The sequence below is a fragment of the Hemicordylus capensis genome, chromosome 2, assembly GCF_027244095.1.
Source record: "Hemicordylus capensis ecotype Gifberg chromosome 2, rHemCap1.1.pri, whole genome shotgun sequence".
NCBI classification, from domain to species: domain Eukaryota; kingdom Metazoa; phylum Chordata; class Lepidosauria; order Squamata; family Cordylidae; genus Hemicordylus; species Hemicordylus capensis.
Genome location: NC_069658.1, coordinates 414,599,842 through 414,623,885, shown reverse-complemented (window position 1 = coordinate 414,623,885; position 24,044 = coordinate 414,599,842). Strand labels below are relative to the sequence as shown.

Here is a 24,044-nt window from a genome sequence, read left to right as displayed (position 1 = left end):
ACATATTTTTATACCGCCCAAAACTTACGTCTCTGGGTGGTTTACAAGTTTGATAGTTTGACTAACATATATTAAAAGCTGTAAAGGCAAGCAGAGATCCCAAGAGTCTAAACTTTAAAATTGGTTGTTCTTCAAGCAAATACTAGGTAACATGTGTGGGTTGTTGTTTTCATTCACTATTTATAAACTTTCTAGGGGCATGATCTGGCCACCCACTTCTGTAAACAGAATGCTGGAGCTAGGTAGACCCTTGGTCTGATCCAGAGGGACAGTTCTCATAACCACTTAGCAATACTTGGGGCTCTTGGTTCCCTCTGCTTCTTGATCCAGATCAAACAGCCAGGTTGCTTTCTGTCTTGCTCTGCATTGAAGAAACTTGCAAGTGGCATCCTTTGTTCTTGAGCTGCCTGCAAAGGTAACATCAAATCTCACCAATAAGGAATTGGGATGTCTCTGTGTTATGTCTTTGATATAACCAGTACCAATGTCTTAGGTGTCTGAATCACCTAAATTCAATTAGGTAGTTGAAAAAGGGAAATCATGTATGTAATGGTGCAGCAGGGAAGTGATTTGCTTAGGGACCAAAAGGCTCCCAGTTCGAATCCCCGCTGGTATGTTTCCCAGACAGCGGGAAACACCTATATCGGGCAGCAGCGATATAGGAAGACGCTAAAAGGCATCATTATCTCATCGTGCGCGGGAGATGGCAATGATATCCTGTATTCTACCAAAGAAAACCACATGGCTCTATGGTCGCCAGGAGTCTACACCTACTCGACAGCACAACTTTACCTTTTTGATTGGCTGACATCCTAACTAATGAAGTGACTGTGTGCTGGGAAGGCATGCCTGCACTATTGGGAGCTCCTGGAGTATTGGAGGGTAGATGGGGTTGATTTTCTCGGATCCTTGCTTCCCCTGGAAATGCACTGTCCCCCAGTGTGTCTGAGGCCAGCATAGTCCTGGGACATATCTTTTGAGGTATAGGGAATTTCTGGGGGAAGCAGGTATTGAGAAAATTGCCTCTCCATGCAACAAGCTAAGAGAGCTTTCCGCAGTGCAGACATACTAGCCTGATTCATCTTGGAGGCTTACAGTACATAATGTATTAAAAAAAAATTACTGTATTTTTCAGCTCTTCCCTATGTTTTAGTAAACCTGGTCATCAAATGGCTTATTCAGACAGAAAGCTCTTCTGTTATTTATGAAACATGGCTCTGAACTTCATGGAGTAGAACTTCTGAATGTGCTTTGAGATTCATTCAAGCATGATGCATAGATTACACCATTAAAAGGTGTTTCAGTAAGGCCTAGGGGAGGTGATCTCAAAGTTTAGGGAGTTGCCATAACCATTATTTTGAATTGTGCTTGGAAAGTCTATAAGCAGTCACTGCAGATCTTCGAGCATGTGCATAATGTTCTGCCTGAAGACCACTTCTCTCAGAAGATGGTGCTGCATTTTTCCATCACTCGAAGCCCTCAAATGCAGTACTATAAAGGTAAAGTGTGCCACCAAGTCTATTTCGACTACAGAACCTATTATGCTTGTTGAACCTTGTTTCAAAACCTAAAAATGGTTTCCAGGTCCAAATTTATTTATTTTATTTATTTAACATTTTTTATACGGAGGAGAGAATTGCTTATACCAGTCAGCTGAGAGTTGAAGCCCTTGGAAAAGCAAGCTCAGGGGTTTTCCCCCACTTTGAAGTTGGCAAACCACTTGCCATTCAGAATTCTTCTAGTGATAGTGAGAGAAAAATGTTAATGTCACAGTAACCACTGTCTTAAAGCCAAGTTATTTAACCTCTGCCTGCATTCAGCAATGTGAATGTTAGCAGACCCCTGCTAACTTGGCAAAGAAGCACCTTTTAACGTGGTGATTCTCTTTATTTAGCGGGGGAGAGTAACTGGCCCTATCCACCCCTAGCACAGTGACTGGCCCTATCCACCCCTAGCACAGTGACTGGCCATATCCACCCCTAGCACAGTGACTCGCCCTATCCACCCCCAGCACAGTGACTGTTGCTGGTGTCTATCTTATGTTTCTTTTTAGATTGTGAGCCCTTTGGGGACAGGGATCCATCTTACTTATTTATTATTTCTCTGTGTAAACCACCCTGAGCCATTTTTGGAAGGGCGGTATAGAATTCGAATGAATGAATGAATAAATAATATTGTACATGCCACTTATGTGTTGAGATCAACATATGTATGTCAGACTTTACACACCACCTTCCTTTTTTTGCCAGGGAAGATTGGGAGTTATTGGGCCTATGCATGTTAGATGGCATGCCGATATGTAAATTCAGCATGCTATGCCTAGCTTTTGTAGGCAAGCAGTTCTGTTCCATGAGGATGTGGAGATGAGGTAGGGCAGGCATGCATAATTTTCCTCCCCACTGAGTGCTGGATATGTATGCTCTAAGGCAGGGGTGAATAGGGCTTTCTCTGAAAAATGGGATCATCCTTCTCTAGAATTGGAAAATGTCAATTCTGCTTTGCTGGCAATAAAATTGTCTGACTTTAGTGATAGTGTGATTTGTTTGGCTATAGTCTTAGTGCATATTTACGTTGCTTCTTGAAGATTACAATTGGAAAGAACTGATGACATGATAATGATATTCTAAAGTTTGACAACTAGGTATGTAATTGGGAATATGTAAGACTCTAGTAAAACACTGTTGAGAAAAATGCTAATTAGTCCTTTTAAAGTTCTGTAAGTGCTTAACAGAAGGATATCCTGAAAATTATCATAGAACTGAATCTAAAACGTATATTGATATGGTAAGCAGTCATCCTCTCTTTAAAAAAAGGAACTGTTTTAAGTGTATAGTGATTCAGTTAACTGTCATGACATAATCTAGTTAGAAGTCCAGTGCTAAAAAAATTCTGTAAAGAGAAAGAACCAGAGAGATGACTCTGTTGTGTTCTTTACTTATGGAGAGATCTGGCCTGGACATCCTTTTTTGGCTTTCTTGACTGCTTGTTGCTTGACCCTGATGCAATATCATTGGCAAACTTCAATTCCCCATCTTGGCTGCCAGTATTTAAAGACTTCTTTCAAGTCTAGAACAATAGGATGGGGTAAACATGTAATCTGCCATCTTCCAGGCTTGTCCTTGAATTGGTGCAGGCAGAACCAATGCAAATAGCCCTATTTGCAACTATTGTACTAAATAGTTTATGTACTTAGACCAAAAAAGAAAGGGATAAAAGCTTGTCTTCAGACCAGAATCACTCAGCTGGTGGTATTTGCCTGATGCAAGCCTTGAGAAAGTTGGATATTTAGGAATCAAGAGAGCTGCAGAAACTGGTTGCTGTGGCCTCTCCTTGTTGCAGATTGGTTCAGAATGCTTTTCTGTAGCCTTAGGTAGTGGCAAGGTCTTGAGTCAGTTGCGGTGACGAAACTTCATTGACTGTTTTACTATGGAACTAAAATTCTCTGCAGATTTGCATAAATGTATCACTTTTGCAAATGTGGACTGACTGGCGAAATTATGCGTTATTGTGAGAGGAGGAGAAGGTAACAGGGAAGCTGTGTGAGTCTGTGGGATGGGGAACTACATGAGATGCAGAAGATTCAAACATGCCTTCTCTAGCTTCTGAGCTTTTAATAGGCAATTTCTGCAGTTGTGTTCTGTAGAGAATTAACTTGTGTGCTATGAGTTATTGTGTTAAATGTTTAGGTATTGAAGGGCAAGATATAAATGTATCAAATATACTTCTTTGAGAACTGAAAGCTGAGGTTCATTGGAACCTCCCAAGCCTCCTGTTTTTGTCTTGAGCATTTACACTCATGAAAACGTCGATATACATAAGCCATTTGTGCAGGCACAAGTGGGGCAGGGCGCAGTTTCCTTAAGGAGGTGAGCAGGTCCTTACCTGCTCTGCTGCTTTTCCAGGAGTGGCGCTCGCTCTAGCAAAGGCCTGTACATGGTGGTGCTGTTCACTGTTCCCTCTAACAGGGATTCCCAGATGTTGTTGACTACAATTCTCATCACCTCAGCTGCAGTGGCCTTTGGCTGGGGATTCTGGGAGTTGTAGTCAACATCATCTGGGAGGCAATCCATGTTAGAGGAAACACTGGTGCTGTTCCCTGCAGCCTCCATGTGCAGCATTGGGGCACACATGGCCGCAGCCACGCGTGGCCTTTGCTAGAATGAGCGCCGCTCCCGGAAAAGGGGCGGGGCGGCAGTGGAGCAGGTAAGGACCTGCTTACCACCTTAAGGGAACTGTGCCCTGCTGAACCGATTTGGCTGCAGGTGCCCAAGCTGGTTCAGTGCTTTTCAAAGGAGGTGCTGAACTGGGTTGTGCACTTCCCCATTTCTGACATCCTGCGAGTCTGTCATCCCTTCATCAGTTGGTACTTAGCTGTCCTTGTAGCTGAATATCTGGTCAGTCAAATTGACTGTCATACCAGTGCAACTCACATGTTCTTCCATGTGAACAAGAGCATGTATTGGGGATCTAGAAGGGCATCCAAGGTAGGTTGTGCTGTCTATATTTGAGGTCTTGGTACTTTGTATTTCTGTAACACTTCTCATTACACAAAATTTTTAATGATTAATTCATTTAGCTAGCAGTAAAGATTCTTGAACCTCTGGGCCAGAGGAATAGCATCTTAGTAATGATGAGGACTCATGGGAGAGTTCGAGCAAATTAGATTGGTACTCTTAATAAATAGAGGCACACAAATAAATGAAAATTCTTGCTGGGTAACTCACTACATTGGATTGATCAGCACCACTTGGACGGTATCACTTGACTGCCTCCCTGCTGTCTACAGTTAACCTCCAGTTAGACTCTGCATTGTGTTGGCTTTACAGCAGCTAGGGATTGGGGTAGTCGGTGTGCAAGAGTTCCCTTGTTTCTAGAGACTAGTTGGTAAGAGTGCCTGCTGAGCAATGTGCAGTTGATAAGAGTCTGTGACTGGCGCAAGAGAGCATCTTCTTAAAAGGTAATCATAGGTGGATCTGAAAGGAAGGCAAGCTTTGTGGTTGTAGGAGACTTTGGATGTATCATAGAGAAGCTGGAGCAGAATATATGAACTGCTGCTGAAATTAGTGGATTGCAGAACTATTCTTCTGAATTGGGTCGACACTGCTTCCTATGTAGGTAGGAGATGTGCAATTTGGCTTCGCATATTTCTAAAGATATTGCCTTAACTAGTGACTTAATGGGAAGCAGGCTCCTATGTGTTTCATGTTTCATTGGGGTAAAATCACCTCAAATAGGGGCAACTTAACAGGGTGTATACAAGTCTTATTTGAATGTTCTCAGGGCAGACCTACACATTGATTGCTATAGGAAACACCAGTGTGGTAATATATGGAGCAACTTTGTTCTGCTACCCAAAGATTTAGCAGCAACCAACGAAAGTGACTACGGGTGTGTGCTTTAGCAAAACAGCAGATCTAAAGCAACTGATCTAAGAAGCTGAAGGAACTGTTGTCACATATATTACAGTATCTTACAAAGTGTTTTTAAAAATGTGTCTATATTCCTTTTTTAAAAATGTTCATAGAGGCTATAGGTACATAATAAAACCTTATAGGGATTTGGCTATAGGAACCAAATTTATTCTTGAGTATAGAACAGCATGATAACTAGCAGTACAGATCAACTTGGCAATTAGCCTCTTATTATTATTATTATTATTATTATTATTATTATTACATTTATATCCCGCTCTTCCTCCAAGGAGCCCAGGTGTACTACATACTTGAGTTTCTCTTTCACAACAACCCTGTGAAGTAGGCTAGGCTGAGAGAGGTGACTGGCCCAGAGTCACCCAGCTAGTATTATGGCTGAATGGAGATTTGAACTCAGGTCTCCCTGGTCCTAGTCCAGCACTCTAACCACTACACCACGCTGGCTCTCCAGGGCATGTAGTAATGAGGGTGGGGGGAACAAGTAGTTGGCAGGTTCTGCCACACTGGTAGGGCTAGGCTAGTAAATTATATTATGTAAAGACTGATGTAGATCCATAGACGTTACTGAAATTGATGAGTGGAGAATCTTCTCTTCTGGGCAGCATTCAGTTCTGTTGCAGTAACATTCCTGAACTCATGGACAGATCTGAGGGTGGGGGCAAATAAAGCAGCATGTATGCTGGAGCCAGCCATGTTAGTAAGTAAATCAACATAGGTTGCAGCATCATGAAGTACTAACATACAAGTTTTGGTCTGCTTTCAGATCAAAGTGCATTTACTTACTGCAGTAGGCCTTTCAAAAAGCTAAAAGCTGGTGAGCCCTTCTGAACTCAAAATGGCTACAGGGACAGTATTTAGCAGTCAGGCTTTTGATTTCTTCTCTGCAATGGTGCTCTTGAAATCTCTTCAGTTATTGACCCCTATCAATAGCTGATTTTCTTCCTTTCTGTGCACAACTGAAGGAACCTTCTAAAGATATCTATTCTGTAGTTATTGGGCTTGTTAGAAGCCAGTGTGGAACACGAAGAGAGTATGAAGCTTGTCTCTGTTGGTTCCTTGATCTTATTCTAGCAATAAGAAGTCAGATAATATAGTGCTAGTTGTAAGACAAAGTTTAGTTTGACAGCACAGTCCTGTTCATGTTTCTACATGGAAGTCCTTTTGTGTTTAGTAGGGTCTGCTCCTAAGTAAGAATAGGATTGTAGTCTGACTTGAATAAATCTTGTGAAGAATAATTTAGTTGCATTCCTCTGCTTGTTCTTTTATTTCCTGAGCTTTATTGCTAGAGACATGACACTATCAGTTTGTTAATAGGAGCAGATGTTGGGTATTGAGAAATTGATTTTCATACTAAATATAAAGTATGCAAAGGGTACAATGGCCAACATCTACCTATCTAGAATCTCTTTACTGGATTATTTCTAGAGTCAGTAGCAAAGTATTGGTGAACGGGTTTGGTTAAATGAATGACAGCTAAGAAAGAAGAGATGCTGAGCTATGTCTAAACAGGCCTCTTGATTGAATTTCCTTTGCATTACTGTGTCCTAATCATGTTAGCACCTAATTGTTCCCACTTCATTCAGTGGAATTGAACCTGCCTAGAGTGTCTCCAAAACTACTGGGTATGCTGTTGGCAATTTAAGTTGCCAGTTCAATAGTAGTACATCAAATATTGGTCAGACACCTATATTCACATCAGTCTTCCACTAGCTTGCAGAATTTTCTTATGGGGGTTGATTTAAAAACCCACTAATACTTGTGAACTAGTTTATAAGCTGGTTCACACAACGGAACAAACCATGGTTGATTTGGTTGGGAACACAAGTCGAGCTTACATGCTCCCCTTTCTTTTACCTCCTTGGTTCTGTTGTGGAGCTAGGACACTTCAGTTCTGGCTTGTGCAAAGCTGGGAACTCTGGCTTACAAGCCAGGATGTGAAACCACTGTTTTGAAGTGGCTTTTGCATCCTAGCTTGGGCATGGGCATTAAGTAACTTGGAAGCTACTGCTAGCTTCTGACCTTATCTGAAGTAGTGCTCCAGGCTTTGTGGCTTGCCCCTTCCCTTGCAGCCAGTATTCCAAATCGGATCGACTTGCTGAATGAGGGCATGGCTGTGCCATTTTTAATCTCTCTTTATTTGGGCACTTGAGGTTGCTTTTATTTACTTATTTCCATTTCTTCCATCACAAAGCAGTGCTTCTTGCTCCCCTCCTATCCTACAGCAAAATTCTGGAATTTATGGAATTTAATTTTGATATTAAAATTCCTTATTCTGTCAGTGTAAATGTTTATGCAACCTGTCATTTTGCAACTGGCTCTGCCTCACTAAGCTGCTATTTTATACTCCTAAGGCTCTGGCAGAAAAAGGAGAGGTCCTGAAGTTCTTAAAGCAATTTACTTAGAAAACAGGATTTGTCTTGAGTTCCTGGTAGATAGTGTGAATTGGCCCTAAATGGGATTCACCTTCCATTATAAGAACTATATAACCTCTTTCTTAATGAGAAAAGGGTAAAACCAGCTTCCAATTCCAACCAGCTTCTTATTCATTCATTCATTCAATCAATTTTTATACCGCCCTTCCAAAATGGCTCAGGGCAGTTTACAATTAAAACAAAATCATTAAAATCGGTTAACAAGTAAAACAAAAATTATAAAACAGTATAAAACAACAATTAACAAAACATCATAAAACAGCAATTAAACAATCACAACAATTAAAAAACCCTGAAAACCAGATTACATTAAAACCAATTACAACTATTTAAAAACCCTGAAAGGCCAGGCCAAACAGATAGGTTTTAAGGGCTCTCCTGAAGGCCAGTAAAGAATTCAAATTGAGGATTTCTGCCGGGAGTGCATTCCACAGCCCAGGAGCAGCTCCAGAGAAGGCCCGCGTCTGAGTCACCACCAGACAAACCGGTGGTAACTGGAGACGGACCTCCTCAGATGACCTTAATGTGCGGTGGGGATCATGCAGAAGAAGGCGCTCTATAACTTGGCAAAGAGGCACCTTTTAACGTGGTGATTCTCTTTATTTAGCAGGGGGAGAGTAACTGGCCCTATCCACCCCCAGCACAGTACCTCCAGTGACTATTGCTGGTGTCTGTCTTATGTTTCTTTTTAGATTGTGAGCCCTTTGGGGACAGGAATCCATCTTATTTATTGTTTCTCAGTAAACTGCCATGAGCTATTTTTGGAAGAGTGGTATAGAAATCAAAATAAATAAATATGATAACTCTAAGCCGTTCAGGGATTTAAAGATAATGACCAGTACTTTGTATTTTGCCCGGAAACATATTGGCAGCCAGTGTAACTGTTTCAAAACAGGCATAATGTGGTCTCTCCAGGTTGCCCCAGAGACCAATCTGGCTGCCACATTCTGAACTAACTGAAGTTTCCGAACTGCGTACAAAGGCAACCCCACGTAGAGCACATTGCAATAGTCAAGCCGGGAGGTTACCAGCTGATGCACCACTGTTTTTAGGTCATCCTCTTCAAGGAATGGGCGCAACTTTCAAATCAGCTGGAGCTGACAGAAAGCACTTCTGGCCATGGCCTCCACTTGAGATACCAGGGTAAAGCCTGGGTCCATGAGTACTTCCAAGCTGCACACCTGCTCCTTCCGGGGGAGTGTAACCCCATCCAGCACAGGAATATCTAACTCACCCCCCAGAATCTGAGCCCCCACAATGAGCACCTCTGTCTTGTTTGGATTCAGCTTCAATTTGTTATTCCTCATCCAGCCCATTACTGCCTGTAGGTAGGCATTTAGAGAATGAGTGCCATTTCCTGAAGATGAAAAGGAGAAGTGGATTTGGGTATCATCAGCATACTGATAACATCCTGTACCAAATCTCCTGATGACCTCACCCAGCGGTTTCATGTAGAGATTGAAAAGCATTGGTGGCAGAATGGAGCCCTGGATGGCTCCATATAACAGCTCCCATTTTGAGGAGTAACTGTCACCAAGCTCCACCATCTGGAATCTACCTGAGGGGTAGGAGCGAAACCACTGCAAAGCAGTGCCCGCTATCCCCAACTCCCCCAGGTGATCCAGAAGGATACCACGGTCGATAGTATTGAACACCACCGAGAAATCCAGAAGAACCAGCAGAGTCAAACTCCCTCTGTCGATTACCTGGTAAAGGTCATCCATCAGGCCGACCAAGGTTGTCTCAAACCCATAGCCTGCTCTAAAACCAGTTTGAAATGGGTCTAGATAATCAGTTTCCTCCAAGACTGCCTGGAACTGGTCGGCCACCACCCTCTCAATCACTTTGCCCAACCAAGGGAGATTGGCCTGTAACTATCCATCGCTAAGGGGTCCAGAAAAGGCTTCTTTAAGAGTGGTCTAACCATTGCCTCCTTCAGACAAGGAGGCACCCTACCTTCCCTCAGCGATGTATTTATGATATTAACTAGGCCACCTCCAACAATCTCCCTGCTAGATAGAAGCAGCCATTGCTTCCCTAATTCCAAGTAGTATAGCACCTTGAATAGTTTGCTGACAAGTTATCCCATTATAATATGTCTTTATAAGTTTAAGCCTTATTATGTTGGGATAACTTTCAGTGAAACAGGTTTCTGGTGTGATAGCCAATTTTTCTTTCTCCTCCTGGAATTTGATCTGAAGTGATAGTGAATAAAGTTGGCCTATAACAGTGACACTGTGGGGAAATGCTTGACTAAAAAGCAGAAGGTTGCCAGTTCGAATCTCCGCTGGTATTCTATTGGGCATCAGCGATATAGGAAGATGCTGAAAGGCATCTCATACTGCACGGGAGGAGGCAGTGGTAAATCCCTCTTGTATTCTACCAAAAGAAAACCACAGGGCTTTGTGGGTGCCAGGAGTCGAAATTGACTTGACGGCACACTTTACCTTATAGCAGTGGTATATAAGGCTACTGGTGGTGTCTTTGGTGTCCTCATCTAGTTCATAAGAGATTAGTTGTTGGGAACAATGGTATTTTCTGCTGTTGCAGAAGAGGAGGATTGATCATTAAGTGTTAGTGTAACTGCTCCAGTTGTTGGTGTACCATTACTGTTTGCAACCTAACCTTCCTTCAAAGAGCTCAATGTGTATAACATTTCTCTGGAGACAAGCAAGGGAGTGCTGTTGCTTTATCCTCTTCTTGTGGGCTTTCCAGAGGCATCTAGCTGGTCACTGTTAGAGAGAAGGTACAGGACTTAAATGGTCCCTTGATCTGATTCAGAAGGTTTTTCTGTGTTCTTGTAGCTTAAACTCATTATTATGAGAGGTAGGTTAGGCTGACATATTGTGACTTGCTCAAGGCAGTCCACTGAATGTTATGGTAAAAGGGGGTTGAACTCCAATCTTCCTTCTTTACTAGCACTCTGTTTTCTTTATCTCACTGGCACAGCTGTCGGCTTAGAGGTCCTTGGCAATCTTCTTCCTTAGTTGCTATATGCATAGGTTTCTACTTCAACACAGTTGAGCTTGTTGAAGTTGCTGTTCTGAGACAGTGGCAAAGATGATTGAAGCTTCATATCAGCTGGGAAGGGGAAAGATAATGGATTGCTAGATGCAGTGTCCCAGACAACTGGAGAAAAGAGGCTCCAGATAACTAGTATAGGAATGACCAGTCTTTCCTTTGTGTTTGGTGATGGTTGATTTTGTTTTGGAGCATGAAGCTTATCCAGCTGTAGAATGGAGCGAATGGTTCCTTAGGGACAAAGCAACACCATAATTTGTCTGAGAAATTCACAGGAAAGCTGGATTTCTCTAGTTATCATGGTTAATCCAATAACCTATTCAGCCAACACACCCAAGTGACTGCCCTTTTAAGTTCCATCAAGTCAGTGTCTCTTAACGACCACATAGATTCTCTCCAGGATGATCTGTCTTCAACTTGGCCTTTAAGGTGTCTCAGGGGTGCATTCATTGCTGTTGTAATCTTGCTGCTGGTTGTCCTCTTCTTTTCCACGTATGGGGAGGGCATCCTTCACACGATGGGTTGTCAGTCACTGCATGCTCTGAGACAGGGCCAATAGGATTTGAGCACGATCGTTACTTCCCCTGCCGAGCCCTAGCTTACCCAGTTCTGGTCCTGTCTTCGCTCTGTGACAGTACTACTTTTTCCTTCTCTCCATTCTGCTGTGTGCAAGGGGGGGAAAGGAGTTGTTGGCGACAAATACGGTCGGTGGTTTTGTCGGTTCTCTTTCTCTGTTATTGTGTGTGTTTTTTCCGTTTTGTAGTTGCCTAGTCAATTTCACCCTTTTCCCCTCCAAGTGTTCCCTCGTTGTTCGTTCTTCTGTCAGTTTCTCCTCCACCACCGTTTGCAGTCAGAGCCATGGAAGTCGCACATACTGGCGACATGTTGCGGGGTTCCCTCTCTGAAGGACCCCTCTCTGATGCCCCAATTCAAAAGTCCCCAATAGCCCCTTCGGGGGCTGGGGAAAGTGCAAAAACGGCCGATGCGGGCATAATTCTGGCTGAAAGTGCTCCTACTATTGTGAAGGTGCTTACCAAGAAGAAAGTGCTTACGGGCACGGGCCATTCTAAAGCACTCAAAAAATCAAAGCACTTGGGGGCGGAGAGCACAAAGCCTAAAAAGAAGAAGAAAGCTAAGGCTTCTCTCTTATCTAAGGCGCCCGTGAGTGAAAGGCTCCAAATGAAGGCGGTGAGAGAGCGACAGCCGGGAAAGGAGGCAACGGCTCTTCCCGCTCAAATAGCGCCCGCCATTTTAGAGCACTTAAATCCGTCCGCGGCTTCTCAGAGCTCGATCGGATCGGTTGCTGGGGCTTTTGCTGGGGCATTGCTGCCCGTTGTACAGGCGACGGGGGAGCCGGGCGTGATCTCCTCCACCTTGTCGGCCCGATCGGAACCGCTCCAGCCTCCGTTGTCGGCGGTGAGTGTTTTGGCGGGAGAACCGCTGACGGGTGCTGTGGGCCCTAGCGGGGAGTTGCTATCAGCAAAAGAAATTGCTTGGCTTACTGCCTTTGTTCAAAAGAATTGCCTCGCGGTGGTGTCTCCTCTCTTGAACCAGCAAGGCAGTCTTAATGCCTCAGTGCCTCTGATCAGGTCTGATGTCCCGGATGGCTCAACAAATCCTGTGGCTTGCAGTGCTGCTCAGACGGAGGGACAAAATAATATGGTGGGCGCCAATATACAACGGTCCCAACCACGCAGGGGCAGACGCCCATCTTTTTCCTCCTCACTGGACTCCAGTCCGGTCAGGCAGTCCATCCCTGTGGGAGAAAGGGTATGGCTGGCTAGAAATGCCAGAAAGCGACGCCATGGGAGAATTTCTCAAGTTTATTCCTCTGGGGGGGAGGACTCTCCTGTTATGAAAAGAACAAGTACACGATCTAATGTTGCAGCCCCTTTGATAGAGGGGCCACAAGGGGATCAAGGGTTTCCCATTTCCACGTCAGGCGCTCCTGCCAGTCGACCTCGGGGTCCGAGTTCGAGTTCTGACGAATCGGAAAAGGAGGAGGGTGAGTTGTCTGATGAACAGACTCCATCAGAAACTCCCTCCTCAGCACGGTTGTTTTCCCTTAACGAGTTTGAGATTCTTTTGGCTAAGGCTAAAAGGGCAATTAAAGATGTTTCTAATGACTCCAGCCCTCAGCCGGTACCCGGGCTAGATCAGGAAGTCTTCCCATCCACTTCCACCTCCCCGGCCACAGTCCCCTTCCCATTCCTGTTCAGGGAAGTAATGTTGGCAGAATGGGGGATCCCTATGGCATCTAAACCTTCCTTAAGTTTTCCTAAAAAATTGTATACTCTTCCTTCTGATATTATGTCCCTCATAGCCGTTCCAGTGGTTGATGCTCCGGTTGCGCAATTGGTGACTGGAGCATTGGTCAATAAAGAAGGTGAGGAATTCCTCAAGTCACCAGAGGAGAAGAAGACGGATCATCTCCTGAAAAAAGCACACGAAGCCTCGGCGACCATCATCCGGGCAGCCTCCACTAACTCCATATTTGCAAGGGCGACAATTCTCTGGACAAAGGAGTTGGCAAAACTGGTACCTCCAGAACTCACAAAACTGCGTCAGGGCCTGAATAAAATTGCAAGGGCTTCTGCCCTAATGGCGGACTCTAGCCTGGATTGCTTGCAACATGCTTCCAGAGCTATGGCGGCCAATGTAGCGGTTCGTAGAGGTCTCTGGTTGCGACACTGGAATGTCGACTCTAAATCAAAGGCAGCTTTGGCGGCCACCCCTTTTCGTGGTGTGAAGTTGTTTGGGGAGGCCTTGGAACCAGTGTTGGTAGAGACACGTGATAAAAAGAAAGCCATGCCTATGGGACGGGGGAGGCCCTTTCGAGGGGGGACAAATTTTCAACATTCCTTTCGTCCCTTTAGGTCCTTCGGAAGATCAGGATCTGCTGGCTTTCGAGACAATTTCAGAGACAGAGATTTCAGAGGGAACCAGTATAGGTCCACCTGGCGCCAGTCCTGGAACCCAAGATCCAGGGGATCAAACAAACGTGGAGCTTCCTTTGCCGCTGGACAGGATCGTTGCGCCCGTAAACAATGACTACTGTCAGGTAGGAGGCAGATTGAGTGCCTTTGCCACAGTTTGGGGGGACACGACCACGGACTCCTGGGTCCTTCACACCGTTTCTCAGGGGTACCGCATAGACTTCATGTCTGCGCCCCCAGACTTTTTCTACATCACGCCCCTTTCCAAAAACCCCATGAAGAGAAAGTTGATGCAGGATGCCATCCAACATCTATTGGACATTTGGGCCGTGGAACCGGTTCCTGCACAGCAGACCTTCAAAGGGGTTTTCTCCCTCCTTTTCCTGGTCCCAAAAAAGGATGATTCTTGGAGGGCGATCTTAAATTTGAAGCGGCTGAATCGGTACGTGAGGAAAAGGCATTTCAGGATGGAGTCCCTCCGATCCATCAAGGCAGCGGTTCTGCCAGGGGACTGGTTGGCCTCGTTAGATTTGTCAGAGGCATATCTTCACGTACCAATTCATCCGGATTATCGACGCTTCCTCCGGTTTTCATACAACGGCCGCTCCTATCAGTACAAGGCCCTACCCTTCGGCCTTTCCACGGCGCCGAGGGTATTTACCAAATTGATGGTGGCGGTCATCGCCCATGCCAGGTTACAGGGCATCCATGCCTATCCTTATTTAGACGATGTTTTACTGCGGGCAATTTCGGAGGAGGAGGCCGAGGCGAGTGTCTGTCGTGCAGTCAGTATCCTTCAGAATCACGGGTTTCTCATCAATGCCACCAAGAGTCATCTGTGTCCTACTCAGGTCCTCGTTCATCTCGGTGTATTGTTCGACACCAAGACAGCTGTCGTTCGCCTACCCAAAGAAAGGAGGCAAAAGATCGCGACGACGGTCATTTCACTGGTGCACAGGAAGAAGGCCCCACTCCTTTGCCTGGCTCAGCTCCTGGGCATGATGGTGGCTTGTTTCGACTGCGTGCCCTGGTCAAGATGGCATTCCAGGCCTCTGCAGTGGCTTCTTCTGCCTCACCAGGAGGACATTATGGACAGACGGAACATCTGGGTCAAACTGACCTCAAGAGTTCGGCATTCCCTTCGGTGGTGGACCTCGTCGGCCATGCTACGGGGCCTTCCCTTGGAGCTAATGCAGAGATCTGTAGTCACGACGGACGCCAGCATGTTCGGTTGGGGGGCCCACTACCTCGATCTGCAGGCCCAAGGAATATGGGCTCAGGAGGATCTCTGCCACAATATAAATTGGCTGGAACTGAGGGCCGTCCGCTTGGCTCTGTTGAAGTTCCAAGTTCACCTCGAGGGCAAGGATGTACTAATCCGCACAGACAACATTACCACGAAAGCTCATTTGAATCATCAGGGAGGAACGAGGTCACGAACGCTGATGCTAGAGTCGGATGCGCTGTTCAGCTGGGCGGAACTCCACCTGCGCTCAATAGCAGCAGAACACCTGGCGGGTCAGTCGAATATCCTGGCAGACTGGCTGAGCAGACAGTATCTGGATCCGGGGGAATGGTCGCTCCACCAGGAGGTGTTCAAGCAGGTCTCCAGGATGTGGGGCCCCCCAGTCTTGGACCTCTTTGCTTCCCGTTCAAACAGCAAACTTCCACGGTTCTTCTCTCGACACTTTTGCCCTCAGGCGGAACAGGTGGACGCCCTGACGTCCAGATGGCCTCGCGGTGTACTCCTTTACGCCTTCCCCCCGCTGACTATACTACGCAGAGTCATCAGGAAGCTGATGTCCGAGAGAGTGGAGGTCATTCTTATAGCCCCATTCTGGCCAAGATGTCCGTGGTTTTCGGATCTATTGGCCCTGTCGGTGCGGAAACCATGGGCCCTGCCCAGCAGACCAGATCTTCTCAATCAGGGGCCACTGCTACATCCGGATCCTGTTTGGCTCCGCCTTCACGCGTGGAGATTGAGCGCCGGGCGTTAGAAGAGAAGGGATACCCTGAGCCAGTCCAACAAACCATCTTGGCGGCGAGGCGTCACTCCACTAAGCGTATCTATCAGATGACATGGAACACCTTCTGTGCCTGGTCACGTAAGGAGGGTCTTGATCCGACGCAGGCGGGGGTGTCGTCTGTGCTTAGTTTTTTGCAGGCAGGAATTGCCAAAGGTCTCCGCCCAGGTACTCTTCGACGTCAGATCTCTGCGCTATCATCAGTTCTGAGCCTTGGCAGCACAGACTCAAATTCGCTCCATCCCGACATTCGAAGATTCTTGAGAGGAGCAGTTAACCTTAATCCCCCTCCGGTTCCCAGGTTTCCTTCGTGGGACTTGGATAAGGTTCTTCAGGCGCTCACGAAGGATCCCTTCGAACCGCTTCGTAAGATCTCTCTAAGGTTGATGACCTTTAAGGTTCTTTTTCTGGTCGCGATAACATCTGCCAGGAGGGTTTCTGAGCTCGCCGCCCTATCGGCTCGTGACGAGCTATGTGTGTTTCAAAAAGAGGCTGTCGTAATGAAGTTGGACCCCACCTTTCTTCCCAAGGTGAACTCTGTATTCCATAGGGCACAAGAAATCGTGTTACCATCATTTTGTCCAAAGCCTCTCCATCCAAAAGAACATCTTTGGCATTCGCTGGATGTACGTAGGGCACTCCGTATTTATCTTAAACGGACCAAACCATTTAGGAAGTCTGATTCCCTTTTTGTTTGCTTCTTGCCTTCTAAGTTAGGTTTCAAGGCTTCTAAGGATGCTTTAGCACGGTGGATAAGAACCACTATTGCGTTGGCATATGAGTCCCTACATCTGCCCATACCTTCTGGAATCACGGCGCATTCAACTAGGAGTGCTTCGGCATCGGCGGCCTTCTTGGCTAGGGTACCGGTGGAAGACATCTGTAAAGCAGCAGCATGGTCTTCCTTGTCACCCTTCGTGAAACATTACAAGATTCCCTCATTTCATCAACCGCTGGCAGCTCTGGGACGCACGGTCCTACAAAAGGTGTTGGAGGTCTAGCCGGGGGAAACCTTGGCATCCGTTACCCTCCCACACACATTTAGCTTGGATATGTCCCATCGTGTGAAGGATGCCCTCCCCATACGTGGAAAAAGAAACATTGGTAGACTTACCGTGAAGGGTTCTTTTTCAAGTATGGGGAGGGCATCCGGCCCGCCCTCGGATGCTTGGGTGGGGAGTTTTTCGGGGTGGCGGCACAACTCCTAGGGTGCATAGAATCAATCTATCACTTTTTCTTCTTCTCAGACTTGTATTTCCTGAGGGGCCATTATGGGCCTTGGCTTTGTTTACCTTTCTACCTTTTCTACTTCCTTCTGAGTTATAGAGACTGCTGATCGCTCTACAGACCAGAACTGGGTAAGCTAGGGTTCGGCAGGGGAAGTAACGATCGTGCTCAAATCCTATTGGCCCTGTCTCAGAGCATGCAGTGACTGACAACCCATCGTGTGAAGGATGCCCTCCCCATACTTGAAAAAGAACCCTTCACGGTAAGTCTACCAATGTTTCTTTTCCTTCAACTTTTCCCAGCATTATGGGCTTCACAAGGGAGTTGGATCCCCGCATAATGTATCCAAAGTATGATAGTTTGAGCCTGGTCATTTGTGTCTCAAGTGAAAATTCTGGTTTATTTGTTCTATGATCCATTTGTTTGTCCTGGCTGTCTGTGGTGTCCGCAAAGTCTCCAGCACCAAAGTTCAAAAGCATCAATACTTCTATCTTGCTTCTTCAAAGTCCAGCTTTTGCATCCATAGAGTGTCACGGGGAAAACCATTGTTCAAATGATTCTAATATTTGTAGGTATAGACACATCACAACATCTAAATATCCTTTCCAAGACCTTCTTTGCAACCCTACCACGTGCTAGTCTGCGGCGTATTTCTTGACTGCTGGATCACTGTTGATGGTCGATCCTAAAGGCAGAAGCTATCCACCATTTCAATATCTTCATTATCAATTCTGAGGCTGGTGCTGTACCTGTTGTCATTAGTTTAGTCGTCTTTACATTTTTTCTGAAGACTTTTCAACTCAGTTTATTCTTCCAGTCAAACACATTTCCTGTTTTGTATCTTTCATCTAACTGGAATTTGGCTATAAACTTCGAACTGTGGCTAAAGATGTTTTGTTCTGCCAGTTTTGGGATTCAGTACCCCATACCTTCTCCTTTTGGAAAATTATGTGCTGCCTTTGAATCGGGTCACTTCTAAAGCTGCTTGATTAAACTGCATAGGAGAGTGACCTTTGAGTTTGCCATGCAAACAGGAGGAAAGGAAGGATATCGCTTCCCTAAATCATTACTGCCATGTGGAAAAGACTTCAGGATGTGAATCCATTCAGTGAGATTCCCTTGAGCAGCTTGTTACATAGAATTGTCAGAGTTGCTAAATAAAAATTACTGCAAAATATTTCTGATGAACAATAAAGCTTACAATGAAAATGCTTGAAGGAAGAATAAGGCAATCCACAGAATGGTCTGAGGATTAGTTTCGTATTGTCTCTGGAGAAAACGTTGCTGAAAAGCTAGTAATGGCATGTTACCTAATTAGCTGAGATTGTTAATTTCTTTACTCGATTCTTAAAATGTTGAGAAGGGGAGCACTTGGTTTGTGGAAAGTGAATGCCTTCTGGTTTTAGGAAGAAGTAAAACCAAGAAGAATTCTTCAATATACAACATGAAGCATATTAGAGATGCTTGTTTAGAATATGGCTATTGTGAATGAAAAGCAGTGACTTTTGGAGGTAACCAGAAGGTGGTGTCTGAACACAGGCAAAAAGATTGTTCTTCATCCCTGCTGACCTCATAACTGGGAATGTACATCAGACTACAAATACTGCAAAATTTCATACCAGCATGGTTCCCAGTAAGGCTGTGTTGAATATTCAAAGTGCATATTTGAGAGAAGGAGCTGTTTGCCATTTGGGAGTGTATGCACAAAGTTTTCTCTGAAATAATACTTCCCTACAGAAATGGCCTTTTGTTGTGAAATTTCAGTTGTTCCCCCTCTCTTGGCGAAGCATGTACCCAGAGAAGGAGGAATTGCACTGAGCACTGTATTGCAGCATCCAATTCAAAGTGGCTTTTGTCACTTTTAAGAGAAGGTGAACATTTTTGCCCTATGCACGTGTCCTCTGAAGGACTGCCACAACAAAGTCCCCTTTTTGCCGGGCAAGGGGCAAAGCGTCTTGTGAAAAAAGTTCCCTATCTTAGCTCTGTCTTTGTTTCAAAATAGGGAACCTAATGTCAGTGACAGAAGCTCATTACCTAGAAATTCTGGGTTCCTACAGTTTTCTGCTAAGGGAAACTGTCAGTGCATATTGCTATAATTTTTTTTAATTGCATGATCCCTTTGTTAGTCTTAAAATCTCCATTACTTTTGGAAAGAGGTATATCTGAATCTCTACACTGTACAATCATTTTGGGTGGTGGAAAATTATTAGCATGCAGTTTACAGTTCTGTATGTTCATGAAAGGACTGCTGGACACACTTGGCAATTCTAGTTGCATTTTAGAACACTTTTGTAATTGAGGATCTCTGCATAAAACAAAGTACAGTGCGTCACTTTAGCAAGCTTCCCTAAACAGGCCAGTGCCAGCTGTGCAGGACTTTTCTCTAGAAATGCATAGGGCTCTTCCCATGAAACTTGAGCAATAGTCTTGCAGGCATCCTGTCCAACTGCTTTCTTTAAAAGAGACCTTGGGAAAGGAAGGAAGGAAGCATTTCCCTCATTTAGCAGACTCAGCATGAGGAACCTTAAATGCGTAGTAATTTGCTTTGTATAATTTTATTTGCTACCAGATAATGTCTGTCCCTGGCTTAACTTTGCAATATGCACCAAGATCTTGCATGGAACAGAGATAATTTGCCTCTTCATCAGGCAGCCTTAGATAGGATGAATAGCAGAACTATTTAGCATTCGACTTGTAGAATACTTCTGTGAATTCTAGATAATGTTTCCAGCCAGATTTCGGCTTTTGCTGTATTTAAAGCTCTTGAGGGGAGACTAATCTGGCAGCAAGCTTGGCACCTGATTGTTTTTGGCATGCAATTGGAGGCACCATTGGCAGTTGGTTTTGCCATCCACCTGGCCAAATCATACTACTTTTGAAAGGCTAGTACAGGTGACCCTCATTACTCACAATCCCAGTACCCATGGTTTTGCATATCCACAGTTGGGTCATAGGGACCCAGTTTCTTTATTCACAAGGCAAAGATGCCAGAAATGACTGCTGATGTCATTTCCTGCTGCCATTTTGTAGTGCTGAGCTATTTTGTGGCTCTTCTCTGGCAGGGTGGGGGAACAACCTTGAAAAGAACAAAAATCAGAGGATTTGGAAACTTGGGGGCATTGCTGAAAAGCTAGAGAGCAAACTACTGTGCTTACTTCTGCTTCCTCTGCTTTTTCTTGTGATTTTCAGCACATTTTCTCCAATCCACACAGGGTTAAGGTTTCTTTATTCATGTTTTTGGTTTTGTTATCCATGGAAATTGGTGGGAATGGAACCTCGCAATTAATGAGGGCCACCTGTAGTGTAGTTGAGGATTCCTAAGAATGAGGGCATCGGATGCTGCTTTTTTGTGTATGTACTTGTTTGAAAGTGTTCCAGATTGAAATCACAATCCACATGAAAAGCTTATGTCACAGGTGGCTAGTCTGGAAACTTGTGAAGGCTTTTTATGTAGGTTGTGATTTCAGTTAAGTATCAATAACTGTTTTGGTCTTGTTGATTTTTAGAAAGAAGCCACTTAACCTTACAGTGAGAATATAGATTGTTTCTCTCAAAGTTTTAAAGTTCCACACTCTCAGGGACATATTTTCAGGAGGCCTAGTCAGCTGCAGAGAGGAGAAAATCTTTCTCCTCCTCCGTGTACACATGGAAGCAACTCTTGGCTTTGGATGTAGGCCACTCATTCTGCCATTTATATTTTACGACGGGGTAAATTCTCAAGTGCCTCTAATCATCTGGACACCTAAGGAGTTGAAATTTCCACCCCTGGATGTTATGAAGCTCACTTTTTCCAGTGTAAAAATTAATCTGTAAAGCAGGCCTATGAGATGAAGGAATACTCACCTGGGGCGAAGGGAAGGGAAGGGAAGCAAGCAAAACATGTAGCTTGTCAACTGACAGCTGCTTATAGGCCTTAAACAGCCTGGCCTGAGCTCATGGTGAAACTGAGATACCAAGCACTGTTGTAATGCACCATTCTGGGCCAGCTCAGAGGTGTTACCCCTTGAGCTCTGGCTCTTGGTACCACATGTCATAAGCATTCCAGTCCAGGAGCTGCTTGCTACATCTTAAGGAATGTAAGCAAGAAGATATCTGCAGGAGTTGCTGACTCATTGATCACAGAGCTTCACTGAATCTCAAAGTGTTTTGTCGCTAAGGCTCACTTGGACAGCAGGCTGGCTTGTTCTGAACTAAACTTTAAAAACAAACAAACTTGTGTGCAGTAAGTTCTTGGAGTTCGGCATTCCCCTCCCTGAATTGTTCTTCAAGTAAAATGTAGTGATACTGGGAATCTGACTCATTTCCTTCTGAGTGTAGGGTAACCGTGGATTGTATGGCCTCAGGGCATCTGATTACTGTGCTTAATGTGGGCTAAATATTCCCTGCTTGGATATTCCTCTGTTAGAAGGAATGCTCTTCTCACGAGTCGCCTTATGGCAGGACTGCTTCTCTCCTCACCCCCTCACAAGTGATGGAACCAAGGCCAGTTTTGAGTCTTGTTTCCTTGTTACTCAGTCTTTGCCGAAGTTGGCTTACTGCTCAGTCCTGTTGTGTTGTGGTCACAGTGCCTTTTGCTTGTCCAGCACATTGACTAATATTTCTTCTCTCATTCCAGAAGGAGCTGTTTACTCTTGTTGGAAAAAGTTGTCGTTCTGTTCCAGTCCAAAGCCTCCTGTGCTGAAAAGGTCTGGTCAGTGGCTGGTAGGTTTTTGCATTGGCTGGGGCACAGGCTGCTCTTGGAATACAGGTCATGACCAGCAGAGGAGCTGCCAGGCCGAATGGTCAGTCACAAGCCAGCAAGATCTGTCAGTTCAAGCTAGTACTACTGGGCGAATCAGCAGTAGGCAAGTCCAGCCTGGTGCTGCGTTTTGTCAAGGGACAGTTCCACGAATACCAGGAGAGCACCATAGGTGGTAAGTGCATTTTTCAAGCATTTGTCCTCCCTGGGAGAGAAATCCACAGTCTAAACTTTTGAGAAGCACCCTTAGACCCCAGCTTATCTGTATTTGTACTCTCCATAGGAACACAGCCATCCACTTTCTTGCATAGAGCCCTTCCAGTTGCCTTCACCCAAAGGTGTAAACTTGCTGCTTTCAGAACCCCTTCAAAGGCTTCAGTTGATAAATGGGATATCCATATTCTACCAGCTGAGCATATTCTCTGAAAAGCAGCTAGCCTCAAGGTTCGGCTGCCCATGGGGATGGAAAGAGATCTAGCAGACTTCAACACAAAATCAGCTCTTTAAGTGTAATCTCTTTAAACGTTATTGCACTGACCATATTCTGATATTGTTAGAATACATTGAGCAGCCAATACAGTAGTTGTATTTCAGTAAGCCATTTTAGTCAGTATTGCTTTGGAAAGAAAAGAGAAAATTCATTTTATCTTAATCACTTTTTTAAAAAAAATTGTGCCATACTGCCCAGTCTTTTTTTGCTTCATCTAGTGTTACACAGCACAATGAAACCTTCCCTGGTTTTCAGAATTGACTTTAAAGCAAGATATTCTTTAAAACGGTTGAACTTGTACATTTATCACAAGTGATTGTGAACTTTTTTGTGGTCCACGTAACTGTTTATAATTCTAGTAGCTCTCAAAAGCCTCCATGCATGCACCTTAAAAGGCTTGATATAGTAATACACAGAGTGGTATTGGGGGCTGTGAACACACATACATATTTTCTCAAACCCTTCTGAATACTTAGAACCCAGTCTTTGAAGTGCTACTACCACCAGCCATCCTATATTTCATATCTGCATGTCTGTCTCCTGTTAGGGCAATTTCCCCCACTGTGCTGGAACTCATCATTATGGGTTAAGTATGGTGCATGCTCAGAAAACAGGACTGACATCATTGTAATTTTAACTTCCTGCTGCCAGGAGGCGCCTAGACCCCCAGTTATTAAAGATTTATGCGGCACACAAACCATGCCCGAAAAGCGACACAGCGCAGAGCGGCAAAAAGGGGGTGGATGGCCAGGGCCCTGTGGGCAATTCCCTGGCATCCAGTAACATCGTATCTGGGGTGATTGGTGTCAAGGGGGAACCGGCTGATCTGTGCTGCCCCCCCCCAAAAAAATCCAATGCTCATGTGAAGGATGACTAGGCCTCAACTGGGCCAGACAAGCCAAATTAACCTGCTGGTGACCAAAACTCAGCTTCACCTATGGAGGCTTTTCTGGGAACGCCACTGGATGCTCCACCAGCAGGCCTGAGCAGCAAACCACAGATCCCAGTACATAACCCCGCAAACCCTGTCCCAGGGCTGGTATTGACTGTGCCACCTAATGTAGCTGATTGGCTAAGACTGCTTATGGGGGAGGCTGGCTCAGCCACACAGTGCCTTAAACTTGCCACCTGCAATGCCACCTTGAGACCCAGACTACCCAGAAAATGATTGCCGTCTTCCTCTCCTGGCTCTAGGCCACGGAGGGAAGCTATTCCACCATCTGAGTGTGTCCTTTTCCTAGAAAAAATTGGGGGCCAAACATAAAAGGAAAATACATCATTCTTCCTCTTATGATTCTCCCTCCCCTCCCAAACATCCCTTCCCTCTTCAATCCAATCCTTGCGCACCCAACTTACCACCCCTCCTGCACCACCTCCCCATCTACCCCAGTCTAGCCTACCTATAGTGCCTCCCCCTCTACTGGCCAAGCCTAAAGTCTAGAGACCAGGTGCCTATCAAGTCAACATCAGAACCAGAGTCCAACCCTGATTCACACACCCTCATCCAGATGCGTCTGACACGCAAGAAGGGGAACTATCGGGGGAGGAGGTAGCTCAGCCATCTAGTTAGTTAGTTAGATTCATATGTTGCCCTACTCCCATAGGACTCAGGGTGGCTTACAAGCAATAACATACAAAGCAACACAGTTCTATAAAATCCAACATACATAACATCCAACATACATAACATTATAACATCTACACTATTTGTTCGCCTTTTTTCATCCTCTGATTTCAATATCCT

The 24,044-nt window shown here is 45.0% G+C and overlaps 1 protein-coding gene across 1 annotated transcript in view; it reads left to right on the top strand.

Moving 5' to 3' along the window:
- The window catches only part of RAB5B (RAB5B, member RAS oncogene family), a 38,325-nt gene that overhangs the window by 3,506 nt on the left and 10,775 nt on the right, over positions 1–24,044 (top strand). Inside the window, exon 2 of the mRNA XM_053291267.1 lies at positions 21,688–21,985. Within this exon, the coding sequence (XP_053147242.1) occupies positions 21,823–21,985 (163 nt within the window). The 5' untranslated portion in view covers positions 21,688–21,822. The remainder of the gene's footprint in view (positions 1–21,687; positions 21,986–24,044) is intronic.